At 41.3% G+C, this 18,588-nt stretch overlaps 1 protein-coding gene across 3 annotated transcripts in view; it reads left to right on the forward strand.

The window, feature by feature from the left end:
* The window catches only part of REEP3 (receptor accessory protein 3), a 35,711-nt gene that overhangs the window by 9,352 nt on the left and 7,771 nt on the right, over positions 1–18,588 (forward strand). For all 3 annotated transcript variants that reach the window (XR_003572641.1, XM_027896473.1, XM_027896474.1), the window contains exons 2-5: positions 5,451–5,523; positions 9,783–9,859; positions 10,395–10,515; positions 11,788–11,901. Coding sequence is in view for 2 of the 3 variants with exons in the window: in XM_027896473.1 (XP_027752274.1) it covers positions 5,451–5,523; positions 9,783–9,859; positions 10,395–10,515; positions 11,788–11,901 (385 nt within the window). In the remaining variant the exon portion in view is untranslated. The remainder of the gene's footprint in view (positions 1–5,450; positions 5,524–9,782; positions 9,860–10,394; positions 10,516–11,787; positions 11,902–18,588) is intronic.

The following is an 18,588-nucleotide window of genomic DNA, read 5'->3' on the forward strand; positions in this document are numbered from 1 at the left end:
AAGGAGCACAGGGGCTGTCAGGGCTCTGTTACAGCAGCAGTCAAACATGTGTGTTAAAATCCAGCAGTGAATAGGTGGTCATGCAGGGAAGTGACTAAGACTCTTATAACAACTTCTATTCTGTTACATTTTCTATCTGCTTTCCAGTACTAGCTTTTTGAAATTTTCTGTGTTACAGGGTTTCTTGGGCATTTTGACTCTGTTTTGAGCAGGATTTGTGAGCCAGTGGGGATTTTGGTCTTCTGGTTTGTTTTTCTGGTGACATGTTGATGGTATCTCCAGGCTTGGGCCCTTCTGTTAAAATATGCCTAAAGCATACTGGGTTTGTGTCCACAGCACAAGGGAGGCTGTGGCTGGTCCTGAGCACAGGTTTTGGACAGGATCTCCAGGCACAGACTCTTCTAGCCAGGTTGATATGCCAATAAGTAGTTTCTCCCCAAGTACTTCTGCACTGTATGGGATCTGTGTGATCAGGGGGTGAGTTGATTCACAGGATTTATGTACCAGTAGTGCCTGGAGAGCTGTTTTAGAGCACTGAAGCAGCTTGTCCACGTGAAAGCGTTTCCAGGCTGACTCATTAGAGAGGGCAGCCTGGATTTTGCTTCAGGAGTTGTTTTTTTAGGAGTACCTTGTTCCAGATTGCCACAGGCCCCTGAGAGAGGCCTGTTAAAGCAAACATACAGCAGGTTTGTTGCTGGGCAGTGGAACTTGAGGAACTTGTGTTTGTACCTTGCTGGGAGGTGAACTGCCCTAATACACTGCAGGCTGTGGGTTGGAAACTCACGGGTAATTCTTGCTGAAGGAGGTAACACATCTAATGTGTGTTTAGGTACCAAGGTAATGATTAATTAAGAGCGCTCTCTGATCTTTATTGTGTTAGGTAGGTGTCTTGCCCATAAGTACATCAGCACTTCCACACAGATTCCACTGAGAACATCCCTCACAGAAGAGAATTTTTTTTTTTTTCTAATTTTTTGTTGTGCTCTTCCTAGACTTCTTTCAAGGTTCAGGCAGGGCTGTTTTCCATGTTGAGACAACTTGGAGAGTATCTGGCAACAGGTTCCCTAATTTGGGGTAAGTCAATAAATATTCCGTAAACACGAGTAGATAGGATACGCATAACAGAGCTTGGAGCTCTGCCCTGGTAGACAGGTTTGATTGCCTCCTATCAGACTGCTTGCAATTATTATGCTTAGGGCCTATTCAAAAAGTGCTCCTGGCATAGAAAAGTCCCACTTCCTAGTGGGATTGGGAGGGATGTAACTTTTCCCCTTAAAACTTTAAGGTGACTTCCAACTCCTTGGGTAACTGCATTGCTGTTGGTTGTGTTGTGCTTTGGGAGAATCTGACAGTTGCTTTGGAGAATTCCGGCTTTCTGAGGTGGAAAGTTAATAGCCTCCTTGCTTTTCTCAACAGTGTGCTTTATTCAGATCTCTCCGTGCTTCTGGGTGTATTCTTTAACTGTTAAGACTTTTTTCCCTTGGCTTTTGGTGCTACTCTCTAAGAATGATATGAGGATTTTAACAGACCTGTTCCTGATCACATTCCTGCCTTTTGGTAACTGTAATCTGCTGAAGGAGTTGCTGAGTTTGTTTGCTACTGTTAGCAGACATGTTCTTTTAATAGGATTCATGTGAAGTTTTTTTGTTTGGTTGGTTTTTTTTGTTTGGTTGTTTTTTTCCCCCTTGCCCAAGGTGGAAGAAAAAGAAGGATAAATTTGGTGTAGGACTCAGGAGCTTATCTTCATGGTCCCCTGTCCCCATAGCAGACTAACATTTTGGTCACAGTGAAGCTTTGTAGTTACTCAAATACCTAACCTTTTGCTGCAGATTGCTGTGGTCAGTGTTGTGTAACTGAATGGCAGAATGGAGCTGAATTCTGTCAGGTGCTGGACAGAAAGACTTTGTCTAGTGTAGTGCTTTTCAAAAAACATTCAGGGCGAAAAGGCCGGGGTGAGCTTTTGTTTATTGGACATGTGAAAACGGAGGCGGTTTAGTCTGGAACTTAGGACCCAGTTGTAACGCTCGGGGGGAGTTGGCAAGGCATGGCTTGAAGGTCTTGCTTTTTTGGCAGTGTCTTGGCTTTGTGTGGCAAGGTTTTGGTAGCAGAGGATTTACAGGGGTGCCTTCTGTGAGAAGATGCTGGAAGCTTCCCCTATCTCTGATGGACCCACTGCTGGCCAGGGCTATGCCCATCAGTGACAGTGCTAGCACTGCTGGGATAACAGATTTCAGAAGATGAAGAAAAGTGCACAACAGCAGTCCCCATGCTGGAACAGGGGAAGAATGTGAGGAGTCTTCCCCCTGAGGAGGAAGGAGTAGCAGAGACCAAGTATGATGAACTGACTGTAGTCCCCAGTCCCCCTGTGCTGCTGGTGGGGAAGGAGGTAGAGAATTGGGAAGTGAAGTTGAGCCTGGGAAGAAGGGATGGTGGTGGTGGAGGGAAGATGATTAAGATTTATCCTTATTTCTCTCTGATTTGATTGGCAATAAATTAATTTTTTTCCCACAGCTGAATTAATAATTGCTCATGATGGTAACTGGTGAGTGCCAACCCACCACATTTAGGGTTTTTGGTTTTTTTCCTCCTGAATAGGATTCTTACAGATACTCCTTACACCTTATTTTGAGCATGAGGGCACCACAGAGATGCATAGCATTTAGAGCTTAGTGCATAACTGGTTAGCTTTACCATTTGGTAGCCAAAAAAAAGAGGAAAAAAATCCAGCCTGCTTATCTTTGATGGGAGTGGCTTAGAAGTGTATGAATGGCACACGATCTAAGCAGAAATGCTTTTGCTTTCCCAATGTGTGCCAGTTGAAACCTCAGTGGATGTGTTGATAAGGCTGTGGCCATAGCTGCCTTTTTACAGCCAGGAACAGCCAAAGATTCAAGGGTTGTTCTCTAGATATTTTGTTCTGCTATTTAGTATCCATTAGCAAACTTCCCTTCAAATGAAATCTTGCTTAGACTAAACTTGCTAAACCATACGTGGAATAATAATTATAGTTCATCTAGAAGAAAGATGTAGCTGCACACATTAGCAAGTGTGGGCTCTGTATCTGTGCCGAGTATCTTCAGTTTGTCAGTGGGTGGGCAAGGGGGTGTCATCTCTCTTATCAGACTTGGTAAGGAAAGGGAGCTTTGCCAGCGAATGGCATTGTCTCCGGAAGTATCTGATACTCAAGGAGTTTCCTGGATTGCTTTTACTATTAGGCAAGGGCCAGGATTGTTCCACTTTTGCATTTCAGAGGAATGAAAGAATCAAGTGCCAAACGCTGTTCCTGGCTCCGGGCAGTTCTTTGGCAATGCGAACAGACTGAAGCCTTTAAATGCCCTGTTGGCTTGATGGTGCTGGGAGTCTGGATGATGAGTAGTCCTTTTGAGCGACTTCGTGGCTTTCATTTGTGTCTTGGTTTCTTTTAGTTCTTTTTTTTGCAGCCTTGGCTTTAGAGTTGTTTGCTATCCGGTTTAAATATGCTCAGTGCCAGAGATGTGTGTACAGGTGACTGATTTTTCAGTTATCAGTCAGATGCAAACTCAAAATGCTTTGCTTCAGAAATGAGCTTTTTCAGCAATTGTTCACTTTAAAGCTTTTAAAACTGTAAGCCCATAGATTATGTGACAATACAGGAAGTGTGTTATGGTTTTTTAAAAAATACAGCTACATGGATATACAAATACATCATTTCATTCAGATTTAAAGGCTATTTGATACATTTTTTTCTTTGTATTTTGATTTTGATCTCCTGATATGTTTGAGAAACATTTCTCTTTTAATTGGGGAAAAGGCCTTTAAAGGAAGTGGCTGTACCAAAAAACAAATGTTAGTTGCTGAGTCCAGCTGAAAAACTGAAATAGCTGGGCTTACAACTGGCAGTGAAATTACGTTGGTAAGCAGGATTATCCATATATCTACTAGTGAAATAAAGTAAATGACATCCTACTTGGCTGAAATCTGTTTCCATCTGTGGAAACTGCCTTTGTTTTTGTCTGTACGTCAGTGCAGTGTGTTGATACCCAGTGTGAAATACAAACAGCCCTTTTAAAAATAACAACTCAAGCTTTTAAATTTGAAAAACCAGGGAGTAATTGGGCACATCCTTGAAGTGTGTTGTGCAGTTACTGTTGAAATACCAGAGGACGGATGTGCTTATAATGTGTAGAGTAGGTGTTGCTGACAGCTTTGAGATGGTAGAAGGTAGGGATGCAAACAGGAAAACGCCTGGAACACGTTGGGCTGTTAATTGTGTGCTGCTCCCCAGTCAGCTGCAGGGAGCTCTCCTTTGTCAGTACTCTGATCTACCGTGTGTAGATTGAGGGTAAAAGCCAATTTGCTGACCTTCAGTTACACTCACTGTTGACAAGTTGGCTTTTCTGCTGTAAAATTGCCTGGTAGCTTTAACGAAGGTTCGAGGACTCTCCCTTGAGGGAGGCAGTGGTGCCAGCTGGCAGCAGCATCCTGCCACGCTTTCAATGTCAGCTCTGGCTGGACAGAGATAAAAACTTCACTGCTTCCTATTATTACTGGCTAAATGTGCTGATGTTTCATTTCAGTCCTATCTGCCCATTTCTAGTGTTCAAGTGGCAGTTTTTCCAACACTTCCATGTCACAGTGGTATTGAACACTAATGATATGTGCTGTCTGTCCTTTGGTTTTTAAGTGACTTCTGCAAGAATTCTTTAAAAGAAAAAATGACTACTAAAATAGGGGCTTTTCGAACTCCTGATTTGACCAGTATTGAGTAACACAAAGATTTGCTAGATGGGAAAATCAGCTACTTTTATGGTGCTTGTCTTGTGCTACTGTTCTCATTTAACTTGAGATCATCTTCAGCTTTATGACCACCTTACTGTTACTGTAAAAAGCTTTTGCTTGAAGATCAGTTGCTTTTGAAGAAGTGTTCTCCAAGTTCTGTTTTGTCCCAGTTCATGTTTATACCATTTCTTTGAGGGAGACATATTCAGAGGATAAATTGTTGTTTAAATTTAAAAATACAACTTTTTTTTTTAAATTGAAGCGATTCTACCCGACAGTCAAGTGAGTGGGAAAGCATAGATGAAAAATCTGTAAAAGTGAGAGACAAATGGTTTCTCTTTCAAATGCTTCATCACAAGTCTGATAGCACCGATGGGGTGGAAAGAGTCTTTTGGTGGGGACAAACTGCAGGACTGGTTTTACTTAAACCAGTCTATTACCAGCAGTCTTACAAAACAGTTTGTCTTCAGGGCATGCAGCCTTTTCTGTTCCAGTTTTGCTTATCGTGGAACTTCCTCCAAAGAACCTGTAACACAGTGGAGTTTTGTTTTGTTTTGGTTTGTTTTTTTTTTTTTTAAGCTAGATAATGGGATTTTTTAATCAAGTTGGCTGCATTGCTCTAATGATGTATTGTCACTGTTTTGTCATCTACAGCATAACAGATCCTAAAAACTCTCTTTATTTTCCAATAGGCTGGTGTTTGGGATGCTGTATCCTGCATATTACTCATACAAAGCTGTGAAGACAAAAAATGTGAAAGAATATGTAAGTCTCATTCCTTTTAATTGTTTAACCACATGCCTCTGCTGACATACATCTGTGATATTTTCCTTATGCAGTGAAATAAATCATTTGAAAGCTCAGTTGATCTTCGTGTGAGATACAACACCTGTGTGAGCCTAGTGGCAATCCTGTGACTTTTATTTGGAGGGCTAAAGTTAAGGTGTCTCACTCTTCACAGTTTCATGCTGAAACATGTCCAACACACTATGCTTTATATGGATATTTTTTGGAAAAATTTGTAACGTGAATCTTAAAGTCTCAGCTTCATTTCAGCCAAGTGCCCAAAGTAATGCAGTTTTGGGCGTGGGGTAGAAGGAAAGTTTCCTAATTCTGCCTTCACCTGAAGTATAAGCAACAACAAATTGATTCTCACTGACCTCTAGAAGAGTAGCAGCAGTTTACCATTGTATGGAGCTCAACGGGAAATTCAGAAACCTACCTGAGAAAAGGGCAGCTCTCCTTAATCTACTGTTCCTCAAAGAGGAAAAAAAATATAACCAGGGTAGGAAAAAACAATCAGTTAAGGTGATGTGGAGAAAAGTGGAACAGATAGAAGAGAAAGAGGGAGAAAAACACAATTATAGTTACTGCAGTTTTGAATTAAGCTATTAAATTAATTACCTGTCAGTGTGAGCAATGATGAGAACCACAAGAATGTTACCCAGCTGCAGTCACAAGGAGCTTTGGTCACTGAGTTACTTCCCTCTTTTAAGAGGCAGCCTGACTTGATGTCTGTGTTCTGTCCTGGCTCTTGTCCTTAACTGGGCTGCCTGACTCAGGGTGGGCAGGGCCGGCAGTCCTGCAGCTCAGCTGTGACCTGAGGCTGCCGTCTGGGTGTGTGATGGCTCCACTTTGTCCTTGGTTGGAGCAGTAGAATGTTGTGTTATTCCTCCCCTTGAATGTCTTAATTTAGTCTGGTCACTCCATCAGGGCTCCAGAGTGGTCTGTGTAAAGCTGATTAGAACTTAGTTGTGCAGCCAGAGCTGGTGCCTGCCAGAGCTAAGCTTATGGGAGGAAAAAAAAAAATCATCAAAACCAAGAGCAGAATTCCCTCCATCTCATGCTTGCTTTACCCTGCTAGGAAAGTCTGTAATGCAAAGAATTTATAATCTGCTTTTCTGTTCTGCTTCTTCAAAAAGAGATCCACAGGCTAAGTAGGGGATAGCAGTTTCCTACTCAAATAAAGGAAATTTTTAATTTAAAAGGTTACCATTACCTCTTGCAATATGTTTTCTAGAAAAAGAGCAGTAATGTTTGTAGAATGCTGAGATTTTTTGCTCATCTCAGTTGTCCAGTTGGCTATGAATTTGGTATCTCTGGAAAAAAAGGATGCCCAAGAAAGACAGCTGTCATTTACCCAGAAGCCCCTTGGTAGGGCCTGTAATTGTATTTTCCCAGCTCTTTAGTGTGAGCCTTTGAACAGTCTCAAAAGTTACTCTTGAATACGAAATGTTCATGGGGCCGAGATGAATGAGATCCATCACAGTGACTTTTTCATTAGCAGGGAATGACACTGACTCTCAGGGAATTACCACTCTACTGCTGGTTGGGTCGAATGTCCAGATAGGACTTAGGCATGATCCATGACTCTCATTTTCCCCGCTGGGTCATTTTCTTTCACAGAGAGAGTGTGGGTTTACCTGCAGCCTTCCAAATGGCCCAGCTCTGCTGCCAGTCACATCCTGGCCCAGGAACACTTCCTTTCCAGGCTTGCCTGAGGCTCAGGAGCCATCTGTGTTTGTTGCTGGATTGTAAGAGCTTTGTAACAGTGCTATTTTTTAACTCAGTCCCTGCTTCCACCGGTGAAAACAAACAAACAAAAAGAACAGACATCTCGACTTGAGTAGGTCATGATACAGCAAACTGTTCAAAGATTATTTCTAGGGGAAAAAAGCGTTGTGCTGATTGTGGTAATTTAAAAGACTTATGGACTTTGGTGCTAGAAATTAGGATCTGTGCCTTTGGGGAGATTTATTTGTTCTTGTAATGACTCTGATTTAATGAGGTTGACTGGGATACTTGAAGTTTTTTCACTGTATTACGCCAAAGCACTTGTAATAAGCATCTGAAATGTAGTTTAGAAGGCTGAACAGACCAGCCTTCTCAAATCCTGGCTTCAGAATCCTGACTTGAAAGAATGTGCTTCAACCAGAGCCAACAAAGATGAGTTTAACACTTGGATGGTGGAAAAAAAACACCTTTAACAAAACAAGTCTGTAATCACCCTTTTAACATAAAAAGCAAAACTCATTCAAAGCTTCTGTAACTTCATCTTTGAGAATTAAGTAGATGATAGTCTTCTGGGTGGTGGAAAATCTGACCTTTGGTTTTTCATGTTTTGGTTTTGGGTTTTTTTTTGTTTGTTTGTTCTGATATGAAAACCACCTTGAGTCACTCAGGTTTGTTTGTCAAGGATGCTTTTGGTACCTAATGCATTAGTTGTACTTGAATATAATTTGTGTTTTATAGAATCTTCGCCCAGACCTCAGCAGGACTCCTGGCAGATCTCATGTGCCGTTCTGCAGAGCATTTCTAGCAGTCCAAGAGAAATTCCACTTTCACTGTTTTTCCTAATTGAATAATTAGGTGTTGATTAAAGAAAGAATAGCATGGATTAAATATATTGGAAAAAAATTCAGTCTTGCGTGGCATCTTAAAAATTGCACTTCATTATGCTTAGGTTGATGGGGCAAGGTTGGATTTAATTTTATTTTTATTCAGGTGTTGCTTGTGGTTCATGGAAGGGTCACCAGTCTAAATATCACATGGCCTGTCAGCAATGACTTCAGCTGTTGTGTAGGTTTGTCTTAGTTTATTCAAGCTTGAAATACCTAAATCCTCTGAGAGACTGAAGAATGTCATCACATGACTGAGTTTCTTTTCAAATTGAAATGCAGAAAAGCATTTAAGATAAATGGGTCTCAAGTTCTGACAAAGGAAGTGGTTTTAAACCATAATGCACAGCTATGAAGAAGGCAGCAGTGTATCATTAGGTTTTGAGTACTTATTTAAGTCCCCTTCAGAAAAAGATTGGTTTAAAAGTGAAGATTAAATCTGAGTCATGTCCTCTGTAGGAAAGTATATATATTCCTCCTTTTGAAAGAGAGTACTATGAATTTAGGACTCAAAGTAGTCTCTAATAATTGTGGTGGGTTAGATTCAGTTTTGTTTGTTTTGGGTTTAGTTTGGTTTTGTTTGGTTTGGTTTTTATTTTTGTTTTTAAATGCTTTTGTCTTGTTGGATTTTTTTTTCTAGCGTAGATAGGGTTGGAATGTAAAGAGCATGTGGATGTTCAGTTAGCACAAATAACCTGTGGTTGGTTTGCACTGACCCACTTTGGAAATACATTGCATTGGGCAGCTGATATCTTGGAGAAGACAAATGCACTAACTACTCCTACAGTGTTTATTCTGAAAGATAAAACCAGCTTAGATGACCAAATTTGAACAAATGTTCAAGAGAAATGAGAGATTTAGTGAACTGTTATAAAACCGAACTGAAACCAGTATTTTGAGAGCATTGTCTGATTTCAAAGCACTGATATGTAGTGTAACCCTTAAAACAAACAAAACCAGCTGTAAGTCTCTGAAGCATTAACATTCTTGCATGTGAGCTTCTTTATTAACAAGAATTTTGTGGTTCTCACCATATAAATAGAATTAAATTTCCATAAAAATGCTTTTTTTGCTGCCTTACCTTTGTGTTAAGACCATAATGTTAAGCACACAGAGATAAATTAATGGCAACGTGTGGCTGAATAACTCCTGTTGTGAGGTGAAAGCAGAGGCTGCCTCATCAATGCTGACTTTGGTGTGTGTGGTATCAACTTATGGGTGAGTGGGGAAGAGAATGAAATGTCCTGTAGAGCTATAGTGGGAACTGAACTTCATACTTAGGATAATCTACCAACTCTTTGCAGTGTTTTTTTTGTTTGTTTGTTTGTTTGTTTGTTTCTTACTACTAAAGCTTTGTAGAGGCAGAATCAATTCTGAGAAGCCAGCCTAGGTGAGGTGGTGACCCTGGTGAACCCCACGGAGCTTGGTGCAGATGCAACCAGTTCTGCTTAGGAACAGAAATCCTTCAGGACTTTCCTGTAACTTCACTTGAAACCTGGTTTATGCAGACTGAGATACTGCTGAGTGTCTGGCTTTGACAGCTCTGAACAGACTGTACAGTGTGTAGTGTGTTCTGTGTAAAGGTGAGATCAAAATTCTTACTGGAGACGGTGTTTTCATTTTCAGGTTCGCTGGATGATGTATTGGATTGTGTTTGCTCTGTACACAGTCACTGAAACAATAACCGACCTAACGGTCTCCTGGTAAGAGCCTGCTGTTTATGAACTCCAGAAGGAACTGTTTGTTTGGGATGTTCTCGGATTTGTAATGACTCATTTTGTGTACAGAAGTTGTGCTTGTTGACAGCCCTTTTTTCAGGCAAAGGTCTCGGTGCATGTGATGAGCAGCATCTGTTTCAGGTTTGCTGCACTGTCACTTGAAGTGGGGACTGTAACACTTCCACCTTTGCTGTAGAAATTGAATAGGGGAATGGAACTCTTAGAAGGATGGGCTGGAATGTCTCTGTGCAGGAATGTGTAATGCAAAGCAAGTACATTAACTGTTTTCATTTTTTAAATTACAGTAGCCAGTTAAAAAAATTAAATCCATAAATCTAACTCCTTTAATTTTTGTCTGATGTAACTACTTGTGTGTGAAGAATCCTATATTCTAATATATAATTGTGTTTTTTGAAAAGATCTCTTCATGTTGATTAATTACTGTGCATTTTCTTACTGCAGTTGTTGATTTTGTGCAACTGCAGTTGTTGATTTTGTGCAACCTTTAATTTGCCTGTAGGTTTCCACTGTACTATGAACTGAAGATAGCTTTTGTTATCTGGCTCCTTTCTCCGTATACCAGAGGGGCAAGTTTAATCTACAGAAAGTTTCTCCACCCGCTGCTTTCTTCTAAAGAAAGGGTAAGAATTAACTTGTGAGATGTTTAAAGCCTAATATGGACATGCCATATGCTGTGATGCTGTCGCTGGATGCACAGTGAAAGCAGAGCAGCAGCACTGGTTTGCCAGGCAGCTCACACTTGGACTGGCTGAGCCCATGACTGACTGTATGTGCTGCTGTCGAACTTGCCTGAGCAGACGGTGTCCTGCTCTGTGACATCAGAGAGCCTGGTGTTCCCTGCTCCACCCGGTGCCCTTCGAGGAGCTGAGTGGAAGTGATGCAGTTTGACTCTGTCCTGCAGGAACACGTGCAGTGTCCTCTGTGCAGGAGCACAAACGCATCTTTACTAAATAAGCTATTGGTGTTGCCATTTGTTCTGGCACAACCTGGTAATGACACTCACCAGGTGACTGACATCAAGGGCATTTCTGATGGGCAAACGGACAGGATAAGAGGAGAGACTTTTTACCGAGGTTTAAGGGAAAACTTGTCTGCAGCCGTAAATACCCAAACAAAAAATAGCTGAAGGATGTTTAGCTGTCAAGTCTGACAGGGCCACAGCTCTGCTTAGCTCTTCTTCAGCATCCTGTTTGGATGTGTGGAAAAAACAATTAGCAAAGGTGTGAAGGCTGCCACTGGGAAACCTCACAGTCCAGAAACACCATTCCTGAAGGTCAGTGCTAGGCTTGGCCTTTATTAGGCAAATCAGGAAGCTGACATGGTGGCCATTGCTACTAACAGTGAGGTCATCTTGACCTTCTGAAGGTGGAGCTATAAACTGTCTGCAGCTTGGGAAGCTAAAGGGATGTTTCCCTATGAGCTGTTGGGAAGTCCCTTGCAGCCTTGATCTCCAGCTCCAGGCACTTAATCACAGCTGGGGGTAAATGCCATGACTATTGTCCTTGGTACTTAACTATGCCAAAGCTCTGGCTCTGGAAGTTCTTTGTGAGCTGGCTCTACCTCTCCAAGGAGCTCTGATTTCATGTTATTTCTTGGAAAACTTCTGTCCAACGAGTCAAGCTTATTCTCTTTAAGGAACTTGCTATATAGCTGCAACATTTCTGAGCTGGACAAAAGTGATCTATTTAGTCTTCTTGTTTGACCAGGTGTAATCCTCTTTAAATGAGAGAGTTGTAGTGAATGAAGCACCAACATACAAAGACAAGAGTAACTATCCCATAAAATATTTTCTTAAACATTTTTGTCTTCCTTTACTGATGGAAAAATAATACTGTGGGGTAACGTTTCTCTCTTAGGAACAGCCTTCTAAAATGTAAATGTTTTGGTTTCAGGAGATTGATGAGTACATCGTGCAGGCCAAAGAAAGAGGCTATGAGACCATGGTGAATTTTGGAAGGCAAGGGTTGAACTTGGCAGCAACTGCTGCAGTGACAGCAGCTGTAAAGGTAACTTTCTGCTAGCATTATTTGTTTTTTACCTTGATATAGAGGAGTGTAACTGTACTGAGGACTTGCCATTCCTAAACAAAAACGTTAAATTTTGCAGGTGTATTGAAAACCTGGAACACGTTTAACGGCTGGTAGCACTGTACTCCTCCTCATACTTTGATAGTTTAAGGTGGCTTATAGTTATTTCTTGGCTGATGGGGATCAGTTGACTCTAGTTCAAAAGACACCCTGCAGTTTTCTGAGCAGGCTTTTGGTAAAGATGACCATTGTTTCTTTTCTGTCTCTGTTGTGCTTTCTCGTTGATAAACAAACTGTTTAAAGGATTTCTGGCTTTTCTGCTGTTTTTCTCCAATCAACTTGAGGTAACTCCACATATGAATTAAGGCATGAAAGACTACTACCATGGATAAAAGTTCTCTTTCACACGATTAACTTGTTTGCAACTTGTTGAGTGAATTATTAATTTAATACACTAAGCATAAGCTTGCCTATTGCTGTTTAGCATACACTTACTTTGTCATGTAATTTCCAATAAATCATGAAGTAACCTGTGGTTGTTCCCAGATAATTACCTTGCTACAACACTTACCATCCTCAGTTGTATTTCAGAGGGTTCTAGGTGTAGGAAAACAAAATAAAAGCTTAAACCTAGGACTCCTAGCAGCTTGTGTCCCACTGAAAGGACTATAACTTCAAACCATGTGTATTCTACCTAATAGTAATTTAAACCAAAACACACACAAAAAAACCAGTATGGAGAGAAAGAGATATGTGTCCAAGTTAAATTATAATTTTAAGGCAGTCAGGATTAATTTCTTCCTGGGAATAAATGAAACTGCTGAATTCACAGTAAGAGCCCTGAAAACCTGAACTCTGTTAGCAGGTAACAGAAAGCATTGTAGAGATCCCTGGCTGTCCAAGTTGAGTAGGTACAGATAGCATTTAACTTAAATTATTGGGCTTCTTTATAAACTTCTTGTGCTATAAATCAAAGGCACTTCTGAAAACTACCTTTTCAAATGCTTTCTCAAAAAGGTTTCGAAAAATAGCCCTGCATATCTTGTTTGTTTTCTCTGTTAAAGATACATGTGGGTGGTAGCATAATCACTTTTTGTTTTCAGATATGGTCATAATGAGCTTAAAATACTGAGAATGTGATTAAATTTGATCACTGTGGGGTGTTTTTTGTTATTCAAATTCTCAGTTTTGCCTTGAGACATAAAATAATCTAGAATAAAATAGAGTGCACCTCCAAAGGAATTAAAGTATCCAGAGTGAAAATAGGCTTTTTAAACAAACCCTCAAAGTGCTCTGCTGGGAAAAAGTTTAGGAACTGTGCTAAATGCTAAAATGCAAATTCTTTGCCAAACAGCAAATCCTAATTTATTACAATTTACACCTGTAAGGATACTTCTCCTTTGTGTGTGTTCCTCGTGTTTGGCTACAGTTGGATATGGTGTTACAGAAATACTGTAAAATAAATAACACAAATATCTCCTCCCACTTTCTTCTGAAATGATGAATAACTTTTTCCAAAGTGTCTGTGTTTGGATTTCATTGCTATTCAGCTGTGACTGGCAAGATGCCTGCTCTGTTTGTTAAAACTTGTTAAACATGCTCATGAATATTTGTACAGAATTAGTTCAGTGCAGATGAGATGATTGGGCAAAACAACCACCACAATACCAAAGACCTAAAATAGACATGATTTTTAAACAGTATGAAAGAGGAGACTCTCTGAAAAACCTTTATTCTGGCACGTTAAGCCTCTGGAGTTCGTCATTTCAGAAAGCTGAGCGTGACTGCTCCAGGAAGGCAAATGGACACAATGCATGTGTTCTTGATTTTTGTTCCCTATTTTTCCAAGAGTTGACTGCTGCCTCCAGCAGGTGAAAAGATGATCCCTTCAGCATGAGCTGGTGGAGCATGCTATAGGATTTCAAGAATGGAGTTGTGCTAGTGGGATCAGTTTTGATGGGAAGGAGGACACACTTTCATCACTGTTTTTTTTTTTTACTTTTTTTAAAGCCTGCGTGCTTATTCTGATGTACCAGGTCTCAAATTAGGAGAGGGAGAGGTTAAACATATGTGTGAGGTTAAACCTGTGTCACAAGAGACTCTGAAGTATCCAAGCAAACTGCTTATGCTGACTTTGGGAGGGTGGTAAAATTACTTGGAAACTTGCTGAAATATTTTGTAGATCAAATGTGGAAAAGAGTGATTTTCTCCAAGGGCTGTCAAAGGAATGGGGGATTGCCATTAAAAGGCTGGTTGGCTCTGTTAGGGGGCTGGAGCAGCCAGCCAGGTCAGTCTGCTGAAATCTGGCACAGATTTAAACCTGCTCTGCTGTATTTAAATCGAAATGTAATTGGCAGGAGCAGTGGCTTATAGCTTACATTCCCATACTGATATTTTTAGCTGGCATCAGTTAGCCACTGTTCATAGAAAATTTAGTGCCTCAAAACCTGCTAAATAGCATACATTAGCAAAATAAATTGTGTTAAGTTAGCATGTCAGAAAAGAAATCTTTGTGAAATCTGATGTCAGGAGACTTAGAGATGAAATAGTGTATGCTGAGTTTTTATATACCAAAGGAAGCTTTTCTTAGTGAAAGAAATGGACACAAGATGCCCTTAATGACATAAAAGTTGTTGGAGCACTTTCAACTCAACAGTAATTATATCCACAACACTAAGTGCCACTGATGCATCTTATATTTTGAGCATCTGCCTTTCAGGTCCTCTGGGGTGCTGGTTATCTGCACGTTTCAGTTTTTGTCAACCCATAAAACTTGACTTCTTGAGCTACCAGTGGCAATTGGTTTCTTTTATCTCCTCGAGCAGGGTGATGCTAACGAAGCTGTGAACTGCTCTGTCCCTCTTCCTGAGGTCACACAAACAGTGCTCATCTGTGAAGTGTTGGTAGTGAGGATCATATGTTTTGAGGGCTGCGTTTCTGAGGGTCTTTTAGCCACCCTGAGCCTGCTGCCTCTTTCCTGGCTGCGTATCCTTCTCCTTGCTCGGAGTTCCCCGTGTTCCCACTCCGGGCACGGCAGAGGAAGGAGGTGTCTCCCAGCCAGCTGTGGCACACAGCCAGCAGCACTGTGAGCAGCAGCGCTGCTTTCATCCTCCTCCCTGCTGGGATGCCTGGCCTGCTGCAGAGGTCACTCACGGGACAACAGCCCCTCTGCAGCCTGAGAGGGAACAGGAGTCATTCCCTGTCAGCTCCGATCGGATCAGGGAGGGAGCAGCTGAGAATGTGGGTGCTGCAGCTCTGTGGACACAGAGTCCATTGAGAACTTGTCCAGGGAAGGCAAGCAGCTTTAATCTGTGATCCTGGCCACTGAGGGCTGCAGGTCCAATTTAAACAACAAAAAGAGTCCCGAGGCAGACACAGTGTGGTGTTTGTTTACAGCAACTTGCCTGGGTTAAGCATATAGACTATGAAAGACAAGCTCAATAACAGAATAGAGAGTGGCACTGCATCTGCGAGGGGCAGGTGATGAGACTGAATACTAATAGCTTGCTACAGGCTGAGTAGTCTTGAAAGGAGACCCTTAAGTAGGATATATTTATTAAAAAAATTGTTTTGGAAATGTATTGCAGCTTTAATTAGTGTTTCATGTTGGTCATGAATGTGGACTATGAAAAGTGTTTAACATGTCTTATCAAATGCTATCAAATTGAAAAGCAAAATTATTCTGTAAGACTTGAATTTTGTTTAAGACAACAGATTCACTCTTCATCTAAAACATTTGCTTACATAAAATTTTGAGCACTGAAGTTCTTCTGTGATTGTAAATGTTTGTGTCTCAATCCTTTGTGCTCAAATTTAGTTGGCATCCTCTGGGCTGGATGCAGCCTGATGTATTTCTTCCTAACTGGGAGGAGCTGCTGACAGCCTGGGCCACCAGTGCAAGCAGGGTGACTGCTCTGTCACCTTCTCCTGAGCAGCACCTTGGAGTGTGGGTATCTGGAGAGAGGTGATGGCTGCTGCCGTGTCCGTGGCACGCATTGGAAGCAGGAGATGCCCCTTCAGCTCTACCTGCAGTTGGATTGCTCTGCCTGCTGTTTTTTTGGGCGTTGCTTTCCAGCACTCACTAATAACTCTATGAACTTTCAATCCCAGGTATTGAAGCTCTTAAAGCATTTTTATTCTAAATGTGAATGTTACTCTCACATTTCCTGCAGCAGAAGGTATTTAATCTCACATTTCCTGCTGTAGGAAGGAATTTAATATTTTTCAGCCAGACTTTCATCCTGAGCTGATAGTAATCCAGATCCTCACAGAATGCTTTGTTTCAGCAGAAAGCAATTGTCTGCTGCTTTTGGGCATGGGGGTGGAAGGATCTTCTTGAGTCCTAAATGCAGTGTGAGCGTGGTGATGTGCACCCCCCCACAAAACACCGTGACGTCTGTCCTTCACTTAGTCTATGTAGTGTAGTGAAGTAGAAATCAGTCTTCTTTAGGCTAGACTGGATCTTCCTGGGGGTGAGATGGAGACTTGGGACAACGTAGGGAGCACCTGCATAGGATTAGCACAGTGTGATGGTGACTGTCCTGCACAGCAGTGCCTGTGCAACCCCCATTCCTCCTGTGACTCTGGGGCATGTGCTGCTTCTCTTATTTGTGTATGTATCCTTTCAAACTTCTTAATGTTTGCTGTGTGTAACTTGAGTAAAACTTTCCATCTTGGCAAGTGCTTTTGGAATGAAGGGCCCATTGTATGACTCCATTAGGTCCTCCCTGAACGAGGCAGTGCTCCACAGGAGCTCTAGCTCAAGCATGCAGTTTGGTTAAGGGCACAGTGTTGTTTTATGGTACACAGCTGACTTCCCCCCCTCCTTCCCCCCGCCTTTGAAAAACAAAATTCTCTGTCCAAAAGCTGCACTGGAAAATAAGGCTGAACGTTTCCATCTTGGATCTTGTCCTCTATCTACAGCGGAATAAGAAATACAGGCTTGCAATGTGAATTCTCATTAGCATGTTAGTTATAGGCTAAATTCGTTATCCTGTACAATTTCCAAATGTCTTTTTGTAGTGTATCATATGATGAATGAACTTACTGGGCAACTGTTATGCAAGTGTGTCTTTCTATACTTGTGCTTTGGGCCAAAACCAGCTTCTGTCACTATTTTGTAGCAGACTCTGTTCACACTTGGCAAGTGGACTTGTGCTGAATTTGTGTGGATTCTACTGAACCAGCTGGGCCTATTTTCCATATTCATTCGTATTCAGGGGCTGAGACTCATGTCCTGTTGCTTCTCTTGAAGCAGTGGACACAGACTGATCAACAGTCCTGTGTTATGGCAGATCCCCTGAGCTGTTCTCCCTCCAGTTCTCTTCAAAAGAACTGAAGTAGTGAAAGGGTAGGATTTCTCCTGCCTTAGGAGGAATCTTAAGAGATCTGCCTTAAATAAACCATTTTGGGGGAATAAAATTGACTTCAGAATTTCTACAGTCTTCTATACAGAGACTGTGCAGTGTCCATAGTACATTTTAACTCAAAGGCAAGCTGTTCCCATGCTTTTGAGAACTGTGAGTCATCCTACAAGTATGTAGGAAGAGCTGGAGAAGTTAAGGCTTCTACTTCTCTCACAAGAAACCTTTTCTTTGTTATTGCTCAGTGTCCATGTGTGAATAGTGGTATAAAAATTATAATAGGTTCTTCTTGCCTGAGTAGCACACTTAGTTTTATATGCTGTACTAATGACTAGTCATTAGAAAATGAATGTTAGTTTTCAGCCACTTTTACCCCCACCCTTTGGTAGCTGTGCAAGCTCAAGGAGTTTAAGTCCACTGTCTCTTCCCTTTACATGGCTATTTTTAATGTGGAATAGTTTAGTGTGCTGGTCTACCACATGCAAACAGTTGTCATCAGAGTGGGAACAAATGGCTGTGGCCAGTGGTGCAAGAACTGCCTTGTGCTGTTGCAGAGGAAGGTGTGTGGAACAGTACCCAGATTTCTGTTGCTGCTAGCTAACGTAAAGCTTTTACTTAAAAGCTTCATTTGTAAGAATGGAACAAAGTCTTGAACTCTTGCTTGAAGTGGGATTCGTGCACAGGCTTGTCAACCTTCCACTGAAATGGTGATTTTTTTTTTTTGCCTCATGCCACAGAGGGGAAGAATTAAATGCTATTTTAACATGGCTTTGAGTCCTTGTTCTTGTGTGCTTGTTCTTATAGTTGCTTATGCAGTAAATTAATCTTCAGTGCTTTAATGATAACATCTGATGTAAGATGAAAGAGCTGCTTCATGGCCCTTCTTTCCAACAGTGAACTTTCTCTATGTCCCATATAGAAGAGATGTAAGAACAGTTGGAGAAGGAATAATAATGTTCACATGTGATCAACTATTCTCCTGTGTATCATTCAATTTTGGGTTGTTGTTATGTCAGTAAAGCTGGAGTAGTAGGGGGACCTGCTAGCCTGGAGTACAGGCAGGACCTCTGGTGTTTGTGATTTGAAGTTTCTGTCAACTACATCTGCCACTTTCTTAGTTCCTTGAGTTATGATACATATTTTTAACAAGTTTTCCCTTTCTTTTGCATATTTAGATTTTTGGAGGGTACAATATAAAACAGCAGGAAATGCTCTTCATCCATGCTTTTCAAAATGGAAGTGTTAAACTCAGTCCTGCTACACAGAACTGCTAGAGAAGTGCCATGTTTGAAGTGAATGGAAC

This window comes from Empidonax traillii, unplaced genomic scaffold (genome assembly GCF_003031625.1).
Source record: "Empidonax traillii isolate 1590-97213 ecotype Southwest subspecies unplaced genomic scaffold, ASM303162v1 scaffold498:size1131258, whole genome shotgun sequence".
Taxonomy (NCBI): domain Eukaryota; kingdom Metazoa; phylum Chordata; class Aves; order Passeriformes; family Tyrannidae; genus Empidonax; species Empidonax traillii.